Source organism: Conger conger, chromosome 5 (genome assembly GCF_963514075.1).
Source record: "Conger conger chromosome 5, fConCon1.1, whole genome shotgun sequence".
NCBI classification, from domain to species: domain Eukaryota; kingdom Metazoa; phylum Chordata; class Actinopteri; order Anguilliformes; family Congridae; genus Conger; species Conger conger.
The window spans coordinates 52,972,831-52,995,649 of record NC_083764.1 but is presented as its reverse complement, the minus strand read 5'-3'; the positions used below and the strand labels follow the sequence as shown (position 1 = coordinate 52,995,649).

At 43.7% G+C, this 22,819-nt stretch overlaps 2 protein-coding genes across 3 annotated transcripts in view; one reads left to right on the top strand and one right to left on the bottom strand.

Annotated features, from left to right (window-relative positions):
* On the top strand, positions 1-2,841 carry cldn11a (claudin 11a). Its single transcript, XM_061244106.1, has 3 exons — positions 1-418; positions 955-1,119; positions 1,701-2,841. The coding sequence occupies exons 1-3, from the start codon at positions 193-195 to the stop codon at positions 1,955-1,957; spliced, it is 648 nt and encodes a 215-aa protein (XP_061100090.1). The 5' UTR covers positions 1-192; the 3' UTR covers positions 1,958-2,841.
* Positions 2,842-7,005: 4,164 nt separating this feature from the next.
* The window catches only part of LOC133129787 (probable cationic amino acid transporter), a 30,674-nt gene continuing 14,860 nt past the window's right edge, over positions 7,006-22,819 (bottom strand). For both annotated transcript variants that reach the window (XM_061244093.1, XM_061244092.1), the window contains exons 3-8: positions 20,776-21,012; positions 17,518-17,735; positions 16,657-16,803; positions 14,091-14,299; positions 12,498-13,375; positions 7,006-10,388 (exon numbers count right to left, since the gene is read on the bottom strand). In XM_061244093.1, the coding sequence (XP_061100077.1) occupies positions 10,042-10,388; positions 12,498-13,375; positions 14,091-14,299; positions 16,657-16,803; positions 17,518-17,735; positions 20,776-21,012 (2,036 nt within the window). In that variant the 3' untranslated portion in view covers positions 7,006-10,041. The remainder of the gene's footprint in view (positions 10,389-12,497; positions 13,376-14,090; positions 14,300-16,656; positions 16,804-17,517; positions 17,736-20,775; positions 21,013-22,819) is intronic.

The window sequence follows — 22,819 nt, the reverse complement described above, 5'->3', positions numbered from 1 at the left end:
ATGGAATTGAACTACGTCGCACAGTGAAGAGGCACTATACGATTAGTCCTTGGATTTGCATTTGTTGGACATTGTTAAAAGAATATCTACGCACTTCTCTCTGTTATTTTATTGGCTTTATATTTTTACAACTTTTCCCAAAACATTACTACATCTCTGCTTATCACCTGGAACATTTCCCCCGTGTGTGCCATGGCAAATATTTGCTTGCAGTTGAGCGGTTTCATCCTCAGTTGTATTGGCTGGATTGGATTAATTGTTGCTACAGCCACCAATGACTGGGTTGTCACCTGCAAGTATGGCATGAACACTTGCAAGAAGATGGACGAACTGGGAGCCAAAGGCTTATGGGCCGAATGTGTTATTTCAACTGCTCTGTATCACTGCATGTCCCTCACTCAGATTCTCGACTTACCTGGTAATTATCAGCGCCGGACTTTCTACTTCAACGTCCTTGATCCTGTGGTTTGGGAACACATAATTGTTTTAAAAAAGCATAAATTCCGCAGCCGTTATAACAAAACATATCATAACCATTGTGATAACCATACTTATGTACTTTGAATATGTGGGCTACATAATGGCATCGGCATTAAGTTATCTTTAACGTCCAGAGAAAAACATTTTAAAATAAACGTGATCAACGAAGTGTCTGTATTCAGGAAGCTGAGTAGCTAATACAAGAAATATAAATAATTTGTGCAAATACTGAAATAATGCAATTTTAAGATATTTATATGTAGCCTACGATACACTGTTGATAATTAGTATTTGCAGAGGTAAGTAATAAAATAATATATTTCAATTAGACCACGGACGGACTTCGTGTGACAGGTGTTTTAAGCACATTCTTTGTTTCAAATGTTAATCTGTTGTAGCCGGAGATTAATGAGGCTAAATGTTTGATTGTAGACTTTTAACAATGTTTTTTTCTCTCTCCACTTGTGCTGACAGTTTACATACAGACGTCTCGTGCGCTGATGATCACCGCTTCGATTCTCGGACTACCTGCAGTAGCTCTCGTGCTCGTGTCCATGCCCTGCATCAATCTGGGAAACGAACCCGAGAGCGCTAAGAGCAAGCGGTCAGTTCTCGGAGGAATCCTGATTCTGATAATAGGTAAGCGAGCCAAACCTTCATATTAACATAATAAGTGACTCATAATAAGGAATCATGTAATGGAATACACACATCGTAACAGAAAATGCAGCCGATCGAATGCCTTCCAGTAAAGACATTTGGAATGACAATTTCATTTAAATCTAAAGCAGGAGGAACCTTGTTCCAACTAGCAGAGTCCAGCCCCACCACCTCCATGGGGTCCCTATAAAAATCAAGAGTATTGAACCAGTCTGCCATAAATTCAGTTTTCCTGTAGGCCTATCCTTGCTTTGATAGCTACCATTCTGAGTTTAAAAGCTTATATAGAAGAAGTTGTGCTATGTAGGACAACTTGCTACAAGCATCAATGGCCTCAGCAGAATTGTTTTCATCTTCATTATTTTTGGGAAGGGGCAGCAATAGAGACATGGGCAGGAAACTTGGCACACTACAGCTATGATTCTTACGGCAGCAGTGAACCCTAAATACTTGGGCAAGCACCCGGCTCTATAAATAGATACGTAAGGTAAGCAGATGTGGACCCTTGGATTAGGGCTCTGTTTTTGACGAAGGCGTTTTTCTTGTGCATCTCTCCCCAGCGGCGTGCGGTATCGTGTCGACCGTTTGGTTCCCGATCGGCGCTCACCACGAGGCCGGCCTCATGTCCTTTGGCTTCTCCCTGTACGCTGGCTGGATCGGGTCGGTCTTCTGCCTCCTGGGCGGCTCCATGATCAGCTGCTGCTCAGGCGAACCAGCCGCCCAGTACGCAGAAAACCGCTACTACTACTCGAAGCAGGGGGCCACCAACCCCGTTCCACCCTCCTCCGCCAACCACGCAAAGAGTGCGCATGTGTGAGAGGGACAAATACAGCAAGCAGGGCTGCCACTCAAAAGGGATAATGCCCCGCCCCTCCTCCCTTCCTCCGCCCGCCCTCCTCCCCACACATTCAGTTTCCAGAGGCTGCTCGGTGGCAGCGTGGATTGTTTTTGTACTAATATTTCCTGCGCAGTAGAAATTACCGTCGGCCCTTTGAAGTTCAACTGGATTGGTTACAGCCAACAGCACGATCTTGTGGGGAGTCTTCCAGATGTTATGCAACTCTTCGGCCGTGCCTCCGACTCCGCATTAAAACAAAGGACTGAGAAATTTGCTTCAAAGTGCAAAATGCCTTTTAAAAGTTTTGTTTGTCAAATAATACATTGCTTTTTTTCTATTTTAAATACTGTATATTTTTGTCATGGATGTTTAATGTTTTAACAAAATTTCACTAGTATTTGTTAGCAAATTTCAAAATCGTACATATGATATTATATGATTCTGTGTGCAAGATGTGCCAGAAAATGAATTACTGTAGTAACTGGCTTTTCTGCTGAATGACCACTCATATTTAGGTACAATCGACATAAATGTAAAAAGTGTTTTCAAAGTTACACAAATGACCACAGAACAGAATTGACTCTCGAAGATATTCCTAATAGGCTATTAAATAAAAAATATGTAAAACAAATATGGGCCAGTTTCACAGACATAGATTAAGCATAGATTAAGTACTGGGTTAAATTGAGTTTTGTATGGTATGGAGATTCTGCATTCAAATAGAATTTAGTCCAGGAGTAGACTTAATCTGTGTCTGTGAAACTGGCCCATAATTTTGTGTCTTGGTTATTTATTGCAATACTTGTAACTGTTGTTTGTTTTGTTTCTTTAAAAAAAAGAAGAATTAAAATGTTTTTGCTGAATTGGCTGGTTTGTGTGGCAGTTCTTTACTGTGAATGTGGCTGTTCCAGTACTGTAAATTATTCCCAGTAATAAAAGATGATACCCTACCCCCATAAGGCAGTGGGCCCCGCTGTAACTCTGTGGCTATGCTAACACTACATACCAAAGAGGGCCATGCCATCTGGCCTAGCTGAATTGCTGCATTGTCAGTAAACACGCAAGAGACTTGTGATAATGGCCCGGTAGTGTGCGTGGGAGCAGGGATGTATGCCATTCCATTACGGTTGATGTAGGACTCGATACATGTCAAACAGCGCCGATTGAAGTGAAACCGTCTTTGGACAGCCATAAGGAAAGATTTATGGAGTAATCATATCCATTTTCGCTCTTTGTGTGTACAAGGAGGCTCACCCTCACATGAGCATGTTCAAACAATCAGTCACCAAATTGCCAGCTGTTCTGAAATGTCGGCTTTGGTTTGGGTGATCCCTCCTGATCGTATATTCTAGAAAAAATATTCTGCATCCAAGCATGCTACAATTGACTCATTTTTAAAAAGGTCTCTGTTCTTTGAGGCAGAAGAATATGCAAAAATGTGTTCATTCTCATTTCTTATCCTGCACTTAACATGAGCTGGGAACCACCTGCCACTAATATTTCTGAAGCCCTGGTGGGTCTCCGGAGAACAAAAAAAAAAAAAAAGGAAGGTAGCAAAATGCTTTCCACAACGCATGAGGAAAACATCATTTTGAGATTTCTATTTCTATATTTACTTACATTATATATATATATATATTTTGTTTTAAATTTCATTTACAGTTCTGGATTTCTCATATTCACAAAAAAAGTTGCAACTCATAGCAAACAGATAAGAGGAAAAAAGGAGGGGAAGGCTTCATTTTACAGGCCATTAATTACATAGTATCTACTGGGTACTGCTAAATGTTATTTCACCACTTGTGTAATTACAAGGTAACTACTGTTTTTCAGAGGTAAGCACTATGTCAGTAAGTACCATGAAACAAAACCTAAGTACTATGAAAATACTTTTTACATCGTACTCACCTCTGAAATCAAAATGGTGACATAAGAATATAGTACCTGGTATTTATCCAGTAATTATGAGGTAATTAATGGCCTGCTAAATAAAGTGTTAGCAAAAGGACAACTTTCTATTATTGTACCCATTCTTTTTTTGCATTTGAATTTTGGAAGGCCTAATTATTATGCATTAGTGCATCACTACAACCTCTTCTGTCAATCCCATGAAGCACAAAACAGCACAGTGTAGCCTGTGCCAGTTTAGTAGTTGCCTGGAGGATGAAAGAAGGTCACTGGTGGTGGAAGAGGAAACCATGTCATCCTGCCAGCTAAAACCCCTCCTCCCTGGACGACGCCGTGGCCAATCACGTCCTGCCCTGCACAGCTCTTGCAGTTTTAATACCAGTACTTCAACAGGATGAGCCACCCAGCAATATATCAACAGGATGAGCCACCCAGCATCCCAGGGTGTTTTTTTTGTTTGTTTTTTTTTGGACGTTCTTTTCCAAATATTAAAGTGGCAATCTATGATTTAATCTGATGTGGTGGATGTAGCGGCCACCCATGGTGACTGGTGGTCATAACAGGTCTATTCTACACTTCAGTTCCCATAGTTCCTTGTGACATACAGCCTTTTTTTGTTGGCCTGGTTTCCTTTTTTCGGTCACTTTACTAGTACTTTCATCCATTGTAAAGTTACTGCAAACAAAGTATCCGAATCTAAATTGTGCTCCACTTCTCTTGTGTTTATGCAGCTCAAACTTTCCTGCGTTACTGCCACAAATACATGTCACACAAACAGAGCATCTCTCCACACTGGCGACACTTGGTTATCCGTAGGGTTCTGTGGGTTCCGCTGGCATCTCCATACAGGGCGGGAGTGGCGGGCCCTCCACTAACTTAAAATGTGAAAATATAGAAATGAAATGAAACAACGCATTCGGGCTCGATTGTTCATAAGAAAAAAATGGCCACTTTAAAGTTGTTACATGACTGAAAGGAAGCCTCCTCCTCTACTCCTCTTTGTGCTGACTGGCCGCTTGGCAGGCGCTGAGAGACTAACCAATGGCCTTCCATCCTGATATCCAAGGTCAATTCTGAGCTGGTGCAGTTATTTAGAGCTTCACTTTCCGTTACACTGTAAGCAATGTAGCAATTTGTTACCAATGAGTCATTGAAGTCAGGCCAATTGCAGTCGCTGTAAATCTGTGGATAACAAGACAAACAATGGAGGCACTAACGGAAAATAAAGCAGATGAGATATGGGCAGAACATAATAACTGAATAGATGGGCACAGGCCACATGAACCAGGTGCACATGATTACAGAATCTCCCTGCCTCCCCACTCTGAGTTAGTCTTGCATACCAATGATGGATTGCTACTGTTGTATTTATCTTAGCAAACAGTTTTAATATAAAGGTCACTCCTGGAAGCAGAGAAAGTAGACAGACGGTGCCATGGATCCCATTATTTTTAGGAATCTAAATCTATAGCTCAGTATACCAGGTATTTTCTTCCCAGAAAGCAGTACACATACATAATATTATATTATTATATATAAAAAATGACATACGTGAAGGTGATATTCAAACTAAATACAAACTAATTGATATGAAAAAATATATTTTTAAACTGGATCTCTTCTGGCATTAGCATATTGCATTGCTATGAAGAATCATGTAGAAAAAAGTCCATCTGATTACATAGAATCATGGAAAATCCTTTTGTAAAAAGTGTGCAATAGAAATTGAACATACTTTATTGCAACGTGCTATTGTTACACTGGATTTGGTAAGGAAATTAATCAGTTTTTGTTTTTTGACAGGACATTCGTAAGTTTCTGATTCTGGGAAATGTAAGTGCTATTTTAGTATTTTTGGATGATGGGAAATCGAAAGGCCTTCCCAGGCTGTTTTCCCAAAGGCCTGTTTGTCCTGTTAACTTCAGTGTACCAGAGCCCTTTCATTTTGTCCTTTATTTTTATTTATTTTGTTTCCAACTGTATTTTTCCAAAGCAAGTCTAAACAGACCGCCCTCTTTCTGTCCAACTGCCTGACACATGAGATGGACTGACTGCCACATGCCTAAGAAGCTACGGTGACTAAAATGTAATGTTGAGGATCTGAAATACACCCCAATTTGAAAAAGGGAGCACATCTCCCATTAAATGTGCTGTGGTCAAGTTTAGTATCACCCTAGATAACATCTACAGTAGGAAGGTTGGCACATCATATTTCCATCCTTAAAACCTTATTTAAAGAAATAGCACTACAAATGGGAAATTTGAGCTACCATTAGAGTAAGCAGTCTAGAATGTGACATTGAGCATGACCAATTCAGTTCCTCCTGTGTACAACACATCTTTTTTTTTTATTCAGGGTGGAAGGCATAAAGACATGATTCAATAAACTGGAGAAAAAATGATAAAGACATTGTGCTCCATTCACTGTCATTTGAATGCAGACAGAATTCCAGAGATCCCTGTAATAGTGCAAAGCTGGAACTAAGCACATTAATTTCATTTATTCACATGAGGCTGCATTATCCTGGCTTGGATATTAGCTTCATGACATTGATCATTTTGAGGAACTGTTGATCATTTAAAGGACCTGAAAGGCTGGTAGTTCAAGCCCCAGTGTAACCACGATAAGATCTGCACAGTTGTTGGGCCCTTGAGCAAGGCCCTTAACCCTGCATTCCTGTAAATCAACTGTAAGATGCTATGGAGAAAATATGTCAGCTAAATAACAAATTATTATTATTAATCTGGTTAGACGGAATTTGTTATGACTATGATAGACAAACAGGTGATCCAGTAAGGTGGAGAACGGGTCTCTTTCTGAGCAGTCAAACCCTTATCTCATTGTACCAGGGCTGGAATGGGACAGCAGATGTGCAAGGCAGGAAAGCAAAACATTTTATCAAACAACATTGTAGCAGCCAGATTCTCCACACCCGGTCAACAATTAGCCATTCAACACAAAAGCTTTTGAACCACTGTTTAACACTGGTGTCATTGTGACCAGCCCAGCTTATCTTGTTTCACATTTGGTTATGGATGTTTTGCTTAATATGTCACAATGTGCTTATCACGAGTATATTCTCACCAAACAATGTATAAGTAAGAGACTACGAGGCATCTGCAATAAATAACTTTCATTTGTTGCATGGAGGCAATATCAACAAGTCATTACACAGTGCACCAGAAGGGCATAACCACACATTAAAAAATATAAATAAACCAGAACACAGCAACTTCATATCAGAAATGCACAATTTACAGCAAAAACAACAAATTTGCAGGGGGAAGCCAGTCTTAACATTGCCCATACAAAGACCAAATAAACCATTGCAATGGCTGGGAAGATAGTTTACAAGAACACAATAGCAATGCTTTTCATTTTCTTCCAAGACAAAAAAGAAAAGAGAAACAAAAAACAAATAGTAGCTGACTTTAAAAGCAATAGTGGCAACATTTGTTTTCATTATTTTTTTCCTTATAGTTCTGTAATAAAATAGCTCTTTTATGCTTATACAAGTTTGCTTATCCTCTCTATGCTATTTCCTACCATAATCTAAATCTAGGTTCCCTCATTCGAAAAGAAAGAGTAGAGCCTATAGCCGAGCCTAAGTTGACTCCTTTTAAAAATATAGGGTTTCACCGCTATACGCTATATAGAGGCCAGTCTCTGTGGCTGTGGTGAGCAAGAGGGTGGTGAGACGTGTGAGAAACCGCCCACTGAAGCAGAAACCATTGGAGAACCCACAGTTACGAAAACACCCGTTAAAAAAATACTTTGTCTTCTTTTAGCTCGCTCCGTTCTACTGAAATCTAATGGTCACTTTCGTTTTGTTGATAAAGTAAACAAATGTCGCAAACTTTGGCTTGCTTTGTAAACAGAAGGCTGCAGTAGAAGGGGGACGAGGAGAGGTATGGAACAGTGTCAAGGGTTGCCCTACCCTGCCCCCCTCCCCCAAAATTGCTACATTTTATAGCTGTAATATGTCTCGTCATGGTCATCGCACATGCAAATATTCAACAACACTCTACTCCGGGACCCCTGTGTCGGAACATGCAAGAGTCAAACAAACTGCCACTTTAACACAGGCGGCCATACCAAACACCGTTGTACCGAACGAGGCCCTCCAGCAGTGCCCTTTCCATAAAACCCTGCATAACATAAGTAAGAGTTTGAGACACTACACTGTTTTGCACCTAACAGGTATCTCTTATTCTGCTGAATACATTCACTCCCACATATGAAGCCTGCTTGTTTTTGGCAGAATTTGTAAGGATTTGTAACAGGCAGATTTGAACGCATCTTCACTCAGATGGTCAAAAGCAGCTACGTGACCCTTCCATTTGGCTTTGGAAGAACATTCTATGGGAACAGGGGAAAGTGGAAGGTTTCGGAAAAGGAGATGGCGGAATGGATTTAGTCCACTCCGCTGGTAAGGCTTCTCTTAGTAGGGCAGGTTTTGTGTGCTGGGGGCCTCGTTTGGTCTTGCTTTTTGGACCTGGACGGTCGAGCGATAGGCAGAAACGAGACGGGACCAGTTACCGGAGTTACTTGACAACACCTGAGTCACAGAGGGGAGAAAGGAAACAGCGAAACACCAGAACAGCAGAATACCACACTCCAGACAGAAGCATTCATCACAAGCGACAGGGGGGGGCTTCCCGTTCATGCATCGACTTTGTTTACTCCACATGTGCACATATGTATACTTCGTTTTTCTGTCTCGCATTTCTCAAGGGACATTGGCAAGCCAGAAAACAAGCAAACAAAACAACCCACCAATTTTAGTGAAATGTGCGCAGATCTGCCTGCTTTCCCAAACGGGGTACGGCCAACGGGGCAAGGCCAAGGCTAAAGCTGTGGTGAGGTGAAAGCAACAGACAACAGCAGCACAAGCAAAAACTCAGGACAAAAAGAAGACCTGGTGGATGGCCCTAAACTGTCCTGACGGTGCGTTAGAAAACATGACTGTTAGCTGCTGAGGATCAAAGCTCAAGCACACACTGGGAGATGAAGGCACTATTGCAGGCAAAGTCCAATTACTATTTGCGGCCCCACCACTCACTCGCCCATCCCACTCATTGGGCTAAGTGTCAGAGAGGCGCAGATTAGGTTGATGGAAAGACCTGGGATTTCCTTGCCTTGGACTTAAGGCTCTTTCTGAAGCACTGCAGCTATGTAGTTTATAAGTGCGGGTCCTAACCTCCCTCCATTGTGGTGTGGCTGGGATTTGTTGGCTTTCCAAAGCACGGCAGGTCATGGAATGGATTTGGCCATATAACAGAAGAGACAACTGTTAATCCTGGGTCTGGACCATGATTAAACTAAAATATAAAATGAAACAATAAAAAAACTAAACAAAAAAATAAGAAAACAGTTGTTTGATAACCCCCTTTGAACCATCCAGATTTTTAATCTGAAATTACAAATCTATGGTGGATAGAAATTCAAGTACAGTTGGGTTTGGATGTAGACTTCAGCAAATTCCTTGAAACCATTTCTCTCAGGGATCTATTGACACCAAAGGCTGAGCATAGAAAGTTGATTTGGTCACACTTCCTGCTGTCATAGTTGCTGTCACAGGCAGGGGTGGGGCTCTGGAACAAAAAACCTCCAAGTCATCACAGAAACCAGAGTTACTGCTCTACTTTCAATGTCCTATGAGAATAGTAAGACAAGAACATAACACCTACTGTGACTACTGATGGTGTCGTAATAGTAATGTCTCTCTTGACAGCTTAGTAAATGATCTTTGATCATGCCACACCAGTTAGACGGAAAACCCAATCCAGAGCCTCCATAATTCAGATCACTGCTGGTACATCCTGGCAGAGTATCAGATCCACTTTTGGGAAATTAGTCAATTGGATACATTTAGTAAACATTTTTTACTAAATGTAATTTGGGTCTTTTCAATTTCTACAGAGATTGTTTTTGCATTTTTGACAATTAAACTAAATTCAAATTTGGGTGGAGAAACACCATAAAAAGTAATCCGTCATAACATGTATACGAGTGGTCTAAAAAAATTAAAATCATGGAATTCAAAAGAGAAGAAAGGCTATAAAAGCTAGTTATGAACAGAGACAGTTATTAACATTCTAGCCCAAAATGTTTGCTGCAGCTTTTGACAGACGGGTTACATTCAGAGACACACTCATTCTGGCGAGTAATCTAGCTCATCGTCCGCGATCAGGGCGCTGAAGCCCTGGCTGGGTTTGCCTTTGCTCCTGGGCCGACTGCTCTGAGTGGAGGTCCTGTTGCTGTCGGCACTCTCGGGCGCCAGCTGCTCCTCCTGCTGCGGCTGGTAGGCCTTCTCCTCCGCGCCTCCCCAGCCCTGGAACTCGTCCCCGCCTTCCTGCGGGTAGAGGTCGTCGTCCACGGCAAAGTTGTCATCTACGCCAGCGTCGTAGCGCTGGTACGTGCTGGCGTGGGCCTCCTCCTCCCGAGCTGTGATTTCCAGGGTGCTGTTCCACATGCCGTAACCGAAGTAGATCAGCACGCCTATGGGCGGGAAGGAGACAGACCGACATTCATCTCTGGCTGTGTTTACTTGGATTAGCAGCAGGTCACTTTGCAACCCATAATTTAACGTGTTAGTGCCAACTGGAGCTTTGGAGAAAATGTTTTAAATGTTTATGGGTATTTGAAAATGAACTTTAGTCAGTGCCACACATATATTTATTTATATGGCACCTTCCATTCAAGTAATCTGGAACTCCAATGACTAGAGAAAATGCAAAAGTATAAAATACTCAAATTAAAAATACATTAGAAACATTTTTGGTTTCCTATAGCTTGAATGAGCAATGTAAAAATCTATCTTATAAATTACTCTAAAACTGATCAAAGGTACAGCTTGTATGTTGTCCTGATACATTCGCCACTATTTGCCACTATACAAACACCTTACAATAGGTTCATGAATTGGCATTAAATAATATAGTTGTTAACATGAATCAATGATGGACAAATGCATTAATTAAGAATGAAACTCTTCATTAGTTAATGCATTTGTTAACAACTAACTAACATATTTATTACATGATATTTATACATTAGCAAACCATGGGATTAACTAATTAGTTAACCACTAACAAATGCATTAACTGGCTTTTTCATTTCAGGATGAAGTGGCAGTTACTAATGCAGTTGAATTAATGATGTCCAAATATATTAACAGAGCTGTACAGATTAACTTCTCAGTTGTAGTTAGTTAACAACTACATTAGTTCATGCCAATTCATGGAACTGTGTTACCAAACCATTTACATACTCTGAATTTTAAAATATTTCTTAATCTTTATTTAAAGATTTCTTCACTACAGTACACCCTTGCCACACGCCACAGGGCAGTTAAAACTGAGACCCTGTGATCCTAGTTGAATTTTAAGGCTTGATTCATTCTTCAGTAACTGCTAAATGATCCTGTTACTTACTGTTCCCTTCACTAACAATGTATGTTCTGTATGTTGAAATTGTGTTTGCAGTGACTGGCAAGTGGAATGCTTTTTATCTAATGCCGCCTTCTTGGCCAGGACTCAAATGGACTTCCTCAAAAAATATCTTTAAGGGATCTCACTGGGAAAATACAGGACAGATAAAAATGAGATAAACATTTTATAGTCTCAGCAGTAAGTCATCTTTTCAGTCTAGCATTTAAATGTCACTATTCATGTAATTCTAGGTATGCAATATAACTATAATGTTTTTGAGAATAGCATATATCCAGATAAATTGTTTCAAACACAAATTGACTGTGTACTGTATAATTTAAGCTAGAGAAGTGTACGAATGCCAAGGAGCAAAGAAGAAAGTATATAATATGCCATCCTCAGGACTCATGGACAAACTGATCTGACAACTCACAAGCTTAGCTTTTTATAGCTTTATTTTTATATAATGCCCAGCTATGAAGTAGCCATCAAAAGCTTTATCACAGTTTTAAATTAATGCGCATCAACGTAAAACAAACAGGTCAACTCATTATATCCCATCTTAAAACCTGAAAGTCCCAGCTGATTGGTGAATAGTTTAAATGGATTTTGATAGTAGACATGTCAGGCTCCAATCATGTTAAAGGTTATTAGCCCACAGTAACATTTAGGTAGCAAATAACAAGGCTGAATCCTTTTGATGTAATTTACATAGCAACTGTACATCCAGCTCACACAAAGAAATTGATAACGATTCAGAAAATAAATTACTTTAGATTTAAATCAACCCTATACTGGGACTTTTGTCATTCATGGACGAAGCAACGGAAATCTTTGGTGCCATTGAATTTAATAGAATGAACATTGTTCGACTGACCAAGTACCGTTAAAAAGCTAATTGTATGGGTTAGTGCTATTGGCTTATGCTAGCTGCATCATACTAACCTCATACAGAGAAGGTTAACTAGCACTTAGTTCTTGTAAGTTCATCATAACTGCTGTGAAGTAGAAAAGTGGACAAACTACGTTTTCTGTGAGAAATGTATTGTTACATTCATGTGCACACACTGCGGTCTACATTCTAAAGCTCCATCTTGCCCTCCCTACAATTAACTTTAACATTCAGACGAAGCGAACGACCGACTGACAGACAGACGAACGGGGCGGGGGCACCTACCGACGAAGCACCAGACGATGAAGCGGATCCAGGTGATGCTGGAGAGCTTGAGCATGAGGTAAATGTTGACGAGCATGGCGGAGGCGGGGACGAAGGGCACGCAGGGCGCCATGTACGGAAGCTTCTTGGGGTTCTCGGGCTGCTGCACGATGACGAAGACCAGGACGGCGATGAGCAGAACCATCAGCACCACCAGCAGCACCGCCCACCAGCTGCCGTCTGCCACGTAGTCCGACCCGAAGATGATGAAGGCGCAGAAGAGGAAGATGAGGACAAAGAGGAGCAGGACGCAGGTAGCCACCGTGTGGCCCGTGGCGGCCGTGGGCCGGTCCATCTTGCCGGGGAGGCCCAGGCGGATGCGCAGGGTGTAGTATCGCGGCCCCAGGAGCTTCTTCAGCTTCAGCAGGTAGACGCTCTCCGACTCGTCCGCCTCGATGCCGGAGCCCATTTCCACCGTGCCGTAGTTTGGGTGGCTGGCCGTGTAGGCCGACTTGTCCGGCTTGCCGATGAGCATCTCGTTGTCGCCCAGCGAGGGCAGGTTCTTGGCCCCGCAGGTGTTGGTGGGCGGGCCCCCGTACTCCTCGCCCTCGCTGGCTGGGGAGCACGCGTCCTTCTCGCACTCGGCGAGCACGCCCTCCTTCTTCTTGGCGCTCTCCTCGGACAGGAAGTTGACGAAGCCGTGGATGTCGCTGTCGGGCTGGTAGCGCAGGAGGAGGACGCAGACGGACACCAGGGTGTAGGCCAGGAGGGTGCCGATGGACATCATCTCAATCAGGTCCCGCAGGCTGACCAGCAGGGCCAGCAGGGATGCCATGAACCCCGACACCACGCACGCCACTGCTGGTGTCTCTGTGTACGTGCTCACATGGGCCAGGAACCTGAAACAAACAGACACACACACATACACACATCCAAGTAATGTCAGCATCTATTTTCGAGATTATAAAAATCTATGGAAGTAAGATTCCCTTGACTATAATGCCTAAACAAACCAAGGTTGCACTGTTTAAAATCTAACTGGACTGTGAAAGTAATCACATGACTGTTCTGTCCACAGCCCTCTTACTGCTGCCCCTAGTGGCATTCTGTTATTTCCAATTGCATTTCCTCTTTTTCTTTGATTACAGGATTGGTGGCCGTGTTGGAAAGCCTTTATAAAGTGATGACTGAGAGCTCCCTCTGTGGTAACCAGAGCCAGCAGGAGTCGCTGAACAATGCAGAGAGCAATGAACAATGCTATATCCCTATCCCATATCTCTGAGCAACGCAAAGGCAGTTACTGGCACGGGTCGGGGATCAAACTCATGATCCTCATTCTGCACTGCAAGAGGCTCTTTATCAAGTGAACTACCCAGCTGCCCAAATTTGCAAGCACTTTGTTTTTCATGCTTTATTGTTCCGAATTGCCAGGGACTAGCATTAACAGTGACATTCATCTGACTCCTGACAGGTTAAAAGAAGACATTTCAAAGAACAATTTGGTGCAGGCTCCTAGTTTTTGGATAGAACATTTCCCTCCTGGTTTAAAAACTTAATTATGTTACCACCTTGCTATCCAGATTGGCCATATTCCCACCCAGTGTGGGGTCTTACCTGAAGAGCAGGCCATCCCCTGCCATGGCGTAGATGACCCGGGGCATGGGGAAGAGCGAGCCCAGCAGGCTCACGGTCAACCCTGCGATGGACCCAATGGCCACCACGTACTTGGCAGCCTGGAATCCATGCAGTGTGAACATCTCCATCAGCGGGGCATCGGCGTCAATCTCAGAATAGGGAACCATCAAGGTCAGGATCACGCTGACCTGGAAGGAGTTAACAGGTGAATCAGCAGACCGCTGGGCGGAACCACAGAGCTGGCATGGGGTGCTCTGTGCTGTACCATGGAGCTGGCAGGGGGAGCTCTGGGCTGTACCATGGAGCTGGCAGGGGGGGGGCTCTGGGCTGTACCATGGAGCTGGCAGGGGGGGGGGCTCTGGGCTGTACCATGGAACTGGCATGGGGTGCTCTGGGCTGTACCATGGAGCTGGCAGGGGGGGCTCTGGGCTATACCATGGAGTTGGCATGGGGAGTGCCTTGCATTACCATGGAGATAGCACAGGAGGTGTTGGACTATACCATAGAGCTGGCATGGGGAGCTCTGGGCTGTACCATGGAGCTGGCAGGGGGGGCTCTGGGCTGTACCATGGAGCTGGCATGGGGGTTCTGGGCTGAACTGCAAAGAAAGCACAGGGGCTGCTGAGGTCTATTATGAAGCTGTACAGGAATGTTCCATAAAATTGGCACAGGGGTGCTTTTATCACAGTCTATCTCATTAGCTTGCCCAGCGCCAGTTCTGCTGAAAAAGCCCATGGTGAGCCTTTGTGCATGAAATGTGTCATGACATAAAAGAAATAACCCCTAGGAGAGGAAATGGCCCGAGGAAATACTTTGTTTTATTAACATTTCAGAATAAATAATATTCTGGTCCCACCAAGGTCCACCGAAAATCAAAGAACTGAATGCAGGATTTCCAGTGATATTATAAATTATTCAGTATTTGAATATTACATTTCTGTAAGTCTTTATTATTCAACAAAACCTGACAGAATTCAACCCAGATATTGCACAGTAGATAGCATGTACGTGCGATTTTGAAATATGGTGCCACGGCCAGGACTCAGCAGGTGGCATCACAGTGTTCTGAGTTTAGGTCAGATCCCGTAAGCTGTGACACTTCAACTCCCCGTCACAAAAGTCAAGCCCTTAATCCATGTCATCAGAGATTTCAGTGATTGTGAGATTGCGAGACAGAGGGACACAGAGAAAGAGAGAGTGGGAGAGCCAGACAGCGGGAGAGAGATCATAACACTTAGACCCCTGCTTTATAAATGCAGTTACAGCCCTGTGTTCATAAACACAGCGCAGTTATGCAGCGGCAATTGACACCAATGAATGAAGTTGACCTGATTATTCCAAAACACACAGGATCAACATTCCAGCCTACAATTAAAATTGTAACCTAAATTTAAAAGAATAACTGAAAAAAACAACAATAGGACTACAATTAAAGATGATTTCATGGTGACTGTAAAACCATAAGGAATAAACTGAGAATGTTATGAAAACAAAAACACAAAAACACAAAGACCCAGATTAAAACAGTAAAAACACACGGGAGAAACCATGTTGGCTCAGAATACTTTGTGCTCTCCCCAGCCCAAGGGGTAGTGCAGCGTTTCTGTGCAGTAATGCTTGCCCACCAATTTCCCCTTGATGCAGCAGTCCCACATTGGTCCCAGGGATTGTGCAAGAAAGTGGGATTATATCTGGGAGATTACAGTACTCATGGCAGATGTGGATTGAAGAGCTGGGTGCATGGGCTCCGCACTATGTGCGCTTTGTAAGAAAGACGCCATTTTGTATGCTGGGAAAAGCCACTGAGTTTGTCTAATGAGGACGTACTACCGTACGCAACGTGACAGCAGCACAGAGGAGAACAGGCGCTAATTGGTATGTGCTGAGGGGGCTAGCGAGAGACAATCCGAGAGGTGTGAGAACAAAGGGCGTTTGAAGAATTGCTCTCCCTTCCAGTTCAAAAGAAAGAGAAGGCAGACGTGCCAGCTGAGGTGTTCTGCGTTCTCCGCATGTGAAGGAAACAGCACGGTCGCGTAACCGAGAGCAAGTCTCTCACGTGCGCGCACTGAACCTCTAGGGTCGCTTTGTACTGGTGGTGGGTTGTTATTTGTGTCATAGGCTTCCACTGTTTATAGGTAAGGAAGCCTACTGCATTAAGCATTACCATGGCAACAGGAAGCAACGGCCTTGACGTGGCACAGATTCCTTCTTCTTTAAGAAATCGCTACTCGGTGAGCAGAATGCTAGAAGGTTCTGGGTTAGCATTTCAGGGGGTGGGGCTGGCGAAGGTGGGAGGGTGAGGAGGAGATTTGTCTTGGAAAAATCATAAGAACTTTGCAGCCAGTCCTTTTATGGCTTTATGTTTTTGGAAGATTACTGCAATTAATTTTCCAGGCTTCTCCAATAAAAAAAATCATCCTACTGGCTTTGGAGGGAATTGTTTTTTTTATGTTGTAGTTAGTCTTATACTGACTAACCAACTTATTAAAAACATGTCTGCAGCTAATGCCACCGGCGTCAGGTAGAGGGGCTTCTGGGTACTCACGGAGACGTAGGCCGTCAGACAGGTCACAAGGGATGCCGTAATGGCGTAGGGGATAGAAGTGTTCGGGCTCTTGGCCTCTTCCCCTGTAGTGGCGATGATGTCGAACCCGATGAAAGCGTAGAAGCATGTGGCAGCACCTTGCATGACCTGAGGGAAACAGAGGTTGCCACGGTTACTGAACCATGAACTTACAGGAGCAGAGCAGACAGATTTCTGGGGGGAGGACCCTAGTCTTTAGCACAGAAAGCTAATAATCACTTTGCTTTCTTTAGAGAATGCATGTAAGAATTATATATGGCAGTTCTATAACACATATGCATTTTATATTGTCTGTATACTTTATTAACTTTTTTGCACATGGCTATTCAATATATAAACGGGGCCATAATCACGTAAATAATGTTTTCTGTATGTTTTCATTTAGTCAAACATACTAACCGACATATATGATTTTTGCAAACTTGCATGTTTGCAAATGCAACAGGATGATACTCTGCTCAGACCACACCCTGTACACGCTATAGAAGGAGCAACACTGCAGAAGAATGGGTCTGGGGTAATTCAATCAAATAGTACTTACTGAAGCACCACCATGATCATGACAGTAATTAACTATTTGCAAATATATTGAAAACCTCTTAAAGACATTTGATACAGTGCAGTCCATAAGTATTTGGACTGCGTTGCAACTTGCGTTTTGGTTCCGTACTCTAGCACATTGGATTTGAAATGAAACAACGAGGTCAAAGTGCAGTCTGTCACCATTAATCTGAGGGTATTCACATCCATTCCGCAATACTGTCCAAATACTTACGGACTGCACTGTATGTGAGAGGCGGGAGTGGTTTGTGAGGAACTTACCCCTGACCAGCCGTAAGGCAGGAACCGCCCCTCGTCCCAGTTGGAGCCGTTGACGAAGAAGAGCCCGGCGATCATCATGAAGACCCACACCACCAGGTTAATGACGTTGAGCACGTTGTTGAAGCCCACCGAGTTCTTCACTCCCAGAGCCACAATCACGGTCACCAGCACTGCGATGACCAACGCCAGCAGGTCTGGATACGACTCCTCACCTTTCCCTGGGGTGGGAGGGTGAAGGGGACAGGGTCACTCACTGAACATACAAACAAACAGTATCTCCACACACAAACGCACACATAAACGTGTTAGCTAAGAAATCCATGTTAAAACATTAACAAATATATGTCTTTCTCACTTTTAGTTTCACACACTCGCTCTCCTTTACACATAGTAAAAGGGAGAGAGAGCAGATTTGGTCACTCTTTTCTCAGCCTGTATGGCTGTTTGCACAATGTATTTCCACACATGCAGCCAGTCAAGAGACTGATCCTGTCAGTGGTTTGGACTGGAGTGAAGCTCCTTCAAATACTCTCTACTGTGTTTCACGATTCCACACCTATAACTATAACGATAATGATGTGAGCATCCACGCTGATAAATGCGAACACTCTGTGAATTGTCTCTCGGCTATGTTATCTTCTATTTTGGACGTAACGTAAATTTGGATTCTGATTGGCTGTCAGTGTTTTATTGTTCATGCAGAAGGAAAAAAATCACTCTGAAAGTGATCCTAACAATATCGCTCGTCACTGTCATCGTCGTTGTAGTTGTGGATTCCCCCATCCACTTTAGAATGTTAGAACGATTTTTTAACCTATTCATAATTATCATTACAGTTCTAGTTCTTGGTGTGGACCAGCCTTCAACCAAGCGTTCAAGACCCAAGCAGAGCAGTTGAGATGAACAAAACACATTAACTCCAACGACTATCCCCCGTCCTTTTTGGAAGCAGAAAAAGGGAAACTGAAATAACATAGTACTCTTTCGCGATGGCGACGAGACACAGCCTTTCTTTTCCAGTATTTCTGTCACAGCGCCTCAGGGAGTTTCAACATCAGCATCAAACGCACAAACTCATGCAACTCCAAAAATAAATCCACCCCCCGGCCACCGTTCATATGTAAGCTTCCTGTGCACTTAGGTTGGCCTCAGACAGACCACAGGGGGTTGGGATGAAGACTCAGAAGTCCCCCCCCCCCATCTCCAGGAGGCACTCATCCTTCATGACCCACGGGGGGCTAGCTCTCCCCCGGACTGACTGTGGCTTATGTGCTTACCGTAGGGGTGGTGAGCACCTATTGCTGGGGGACAGGTAATATCCTGCTCCCGACCGCAGATCCCCATGCCAGCCAGACAGCCCGGAGACGGCTTGAGACGGTTTCCCAGGCCTACACGTCCCCTGTACACGGACTCACAGGGTTCACCTTCCCCTCGAGGTCAGAGCCGTCTCAGAGCCTCCGTGTTCATTTGTGAGGCGAGCGACGGGGCTGTCATCAAAAACAGCCGCAGTAATCTCATCCGCCACCCCCGACCCCCCCAGCACACTCTGTCATAAGCAGCTACACCGCGGCCTTATGAAATATTAATGACGACTAAAAAAAAAAACTAAATGCTAATGTGTTCAGAGTTGTCTAGTTTCAGACTGGTTTCAGAAACTGCACAAGTGAGAGGGAGATTGTTGCAGTGAGAGACTCAAAAACTGAGTTCATCTTAATGTTTCACATAAAGAAAAGACACGGTGCTATTTAGGACTGCAGCGGTTTCCAAAGCACTGAGTTTATGTGCACATATCGACTGGGTGTTTCAGGTAATTGCCACCGGCTGATGGAATCGGTTGTCGGCATCTAAACCGTGTTCATTAAAACCTGAGTGAACAATTAACAAAAAATTTGTTGCATTCAGATTGCTTTCAGCAAGCTGTGTTTCTTTTAAAAACAAGTGTGTCAAATATTTATAGGCAGATAAAAAGTGACAAAATGCAGGAGAAAAACACTGTATTATATATGTAAGTGCAAATATTCTGAGGTCATTTTTAAATTAATGAGAATGGGCAATGACCCAGACTTGAATCACCTCAAAATAATAACTGCAGTTTCTTTGAGCTAATTATTTTTTGTTGTCTGACATTTGTGTCATTTATTGATCATAACATTTATGCAGTCGGTGGCAGCATTTGAAGATTCAAAAAGAAAGCAATTATTTTGAAGGAATTTGAATGAAAAATCAAAAGCGAGATGTCATGCTCTAGGTAGTTTGCTCAACAAGAGGAAACGCCTCGGGTTTTTAAATATCAGCCTGTGTAGCAAATAAATTAGTTTTGATTAGAACATTATTTCTATCATATTTCATCACTATTGCATCCCACTTCTGTTACAAGAGTCACAATAAAATAATAACATACATTAATTGTGTTCTTATTGTAAGCTGGCATATTGCGGTGAAAACAGTCACTGCATTTTTATCAGAAAGCAAGTTTAGAAATGTCTTGCATTCCAAAGATGCAGCATTCCATGGGCTAGTGCAACAACTAATTAATCTGTCTGGATGCTGTCTGGTACAAACCCTCAGTCATGCACATTTGTGAAGAACAAAGGCCTCCTGACTAGAACAGGGCCCCGTGTGTTTCACCCTGTAACCTCTGCATGCTAAAGGCTGATTTATGCTTTGGCAACACAGTGTCGTATGACAGAACTGTGTCCAACAATCTTTTACATTTATAGTTCAGCAACAGTGCGCATTGTTACTTATCAGATTCTCCACAAACCCGTCGATTTTGCTCGCTAGCTATGTAAACAAAACATCTTCATTCATTCAAGTAAACATATAGCCCAAAGTAGTATCCTCACCATGGACAACCTTTTGTCTTTGTTTCCGTCAACCAATCACGACTGCGTGACGCTTCTGGCGGGCGTCTGCGACCTTACAAAAATCTGCAAGTTCAGGACACTGGTCGTCGACGCTTAAAAATGTTGGCTTGCATCATTTATCATTTGTTATACTAATTTCTGAATTAGTTGACACTTTTATCCAAAAGTGACTTACAGTTGATTAGACTAAGCAGGAGACAACCCCCTCCCCGAGAAACAATATGGCTTTAACAGGCTTGCTAAGGGACCAGCCATTAACTGCCCATATTGTGGCTTGAACCACCAACCTGGTCATGTACTTCAGACACTCGGCTACAGGCTGCCCCCACGTTGATGGACACATTGGGGACACGTTGTCGCCGAGGTGTAAACCTGCCGAAACATCACTCACCCAGCCCGTTGAGCGTGCCGATGTGCTGGATCATGAAGCCGCTGATGGTGTGGTTGGCCAGCGAGTCGAACATGCTGCTGAGAGCGCTGGCCCCCGCCGCCGTGCCAATCAGGTACTCCAGGATCAGGTTCCAGCCAATGAAGAAGGCCACAAACTCGCCCACCGTCACATAGCTGTAGGTGTAGGCCGAGCCTGTTGTCTTTGGCACGCGCACGCCGAACTCGGCATAGCACACCCCTGTGGAAATGGCCGGGCGGGGGTAGGAAGTCAGTCAGAGTGTCATATGGACCTGTCCACGCCACCTGTGTTGCCAAACCCCGGCCACTGAAATTCACTAAAACCATCTCCAGAAGTCAGAAAAAATGAAAATACACAGGTCATATGTGACCAAACAATTTGTTCGAGGTATCCTAGTGGTTCTCAAATTTTGGAGACTTGGAGACAATGTCCCCTACACTGCACGCCACCCCTCACTGCGATTAGCCCGTGGGCCGCCTCAGGTCGCTCATGGTACTTTCTTTCCCTCAGTGACGCTTGGAAGGCAGCAGGTTCAGCTCAGCCAACCACAGATGATGTGTAGGTACTTCTTTGCAGGTAGTTTTTCTTGTATTCTTAGCAAATCTATGTGTATCTATATTACTGAGCTAGCTAGTTTGACAATTTGTCGCTATTATGTTTTTGAGTTAAGTGTTCTAGTTCTAAAAGCTGCTGCCTTCCAGGTGTCACAGTGGGAAGGAAAGTCCCTTTGGCTCCCGGGTCACGGCATGGGGCAGCCGATTGATTTTCACCCAGCGCGCTGGATTGATTTCCGGAGGTCGAGTGCGTGTCATGAACGAGCAGCACGGAGAAAACAACCTATTTGAGCCCGACACATTCCCTTTAAATCCATGACGAACACAAGGCCAGGGGATTATCTGCCCTGGCACACAGTCCAGTATTTACTCCCAGAATTAAACTCAAACAACAAAACTGTCCAAGGTGTGGGACTTATGGGCTGCATAGCAACCTACAAATGTTGGAGTGGGTGGTGGCTCCCTGCAATAAGTCCTGAAGAATCGTTTCTTAGCAGACTGGCGTCGCGATTCATCTGTTTGCAAGAAATCAATCAAGCGGGAGATTTATTACATTTCCTCTAAACCCTGACAGAGGTATGCTGAATTTTGAAAGGTTGCCAAACCCACCTGGAAAACTTCACCGAACGCGGCGATCTTCATTCCTGGTCCAGCCACAGGGACTGCTGGTTTTTGCATTTGCCTTAATAGCAGCAACCAATTCAGACCCGAGAAACCAGGTGAGGTGAGTTAACTGTGTAATCAACTGCTTTGATTGATCAATTAAATTCTGAGATACAACGAAGAGCCAGCGCACCCTGCGGCTCTCCGGGACCAGGAATGAAGACCACTGACCTATGGATGCATCAGCCTTCCCCTGGAAATGTGCCAATCACAACCCAGCGGTCTGTGCACCGTGCATTGGAGGGTTTCGTTGTTAACACACTGCTAATACACGAGGCAGCCACAGACTTTCCTCAGGGGTAGCGGGGTTATCTACATCGGCCCACAACAATCACTCAGCACAGCCAGGGCACGCTGTGATAAACACAGCATGCTGGGCCAGATTGCTACATTAGAGGCTCAAATTGGAGGGCAAGGGCCTTGGAGCTTATCTATACAGAGCTTAGCCATTCCCTTTGCCACACAGTGGAGCTTAAATAGCAATAAAGCCAGAGGAATATCTGTGACTATAGAGCTGGTGTGTAAAACTGGGGGAGTGGAACTGTTGATCTCCTCCTGTGCTCTGGTATAGGATGGATGGCCTATACCTGTTCAACAGAATGGAATAAAAAAAAAAAAACGAGGAACTACCTTTAAGAGGGCAATTTTTTCCATTCAGCAGGGATACCGGCTACGGCTACGACCATTACAGGCTCCTGTGGCACAGCCTACCACTGTGTACAATGTGAAATGGAACTAATTCTGATTTGCTTGGCTGCTTTGGTGCTTTCCTCGCTGTGGGATGATTGAGGAGACTCATATCTGGCGGG

Coding starts and splice junctions, on each gene's coding strand:
- cldn11a (XM_061244106.1), top strand. CDS start 193: ATGGCAAATATTTGCTTGCAGTTGAGCGGTTTCATCCTCAGTTGTATT. Junction 419..954: donor TCAGATTCTCGACTTACCTG/GTAATTATCAGC, acceptor TTGTGCTGACAG/TTTACATACAGACGTCTCGT. Junction 1,120..1,700: donor AATCCTGATTCTGATAATAG/GTAAGCGAGCCA, acceptor ATCTCTCCCCAG/CGGCGTGCGGTATCGTGTCG.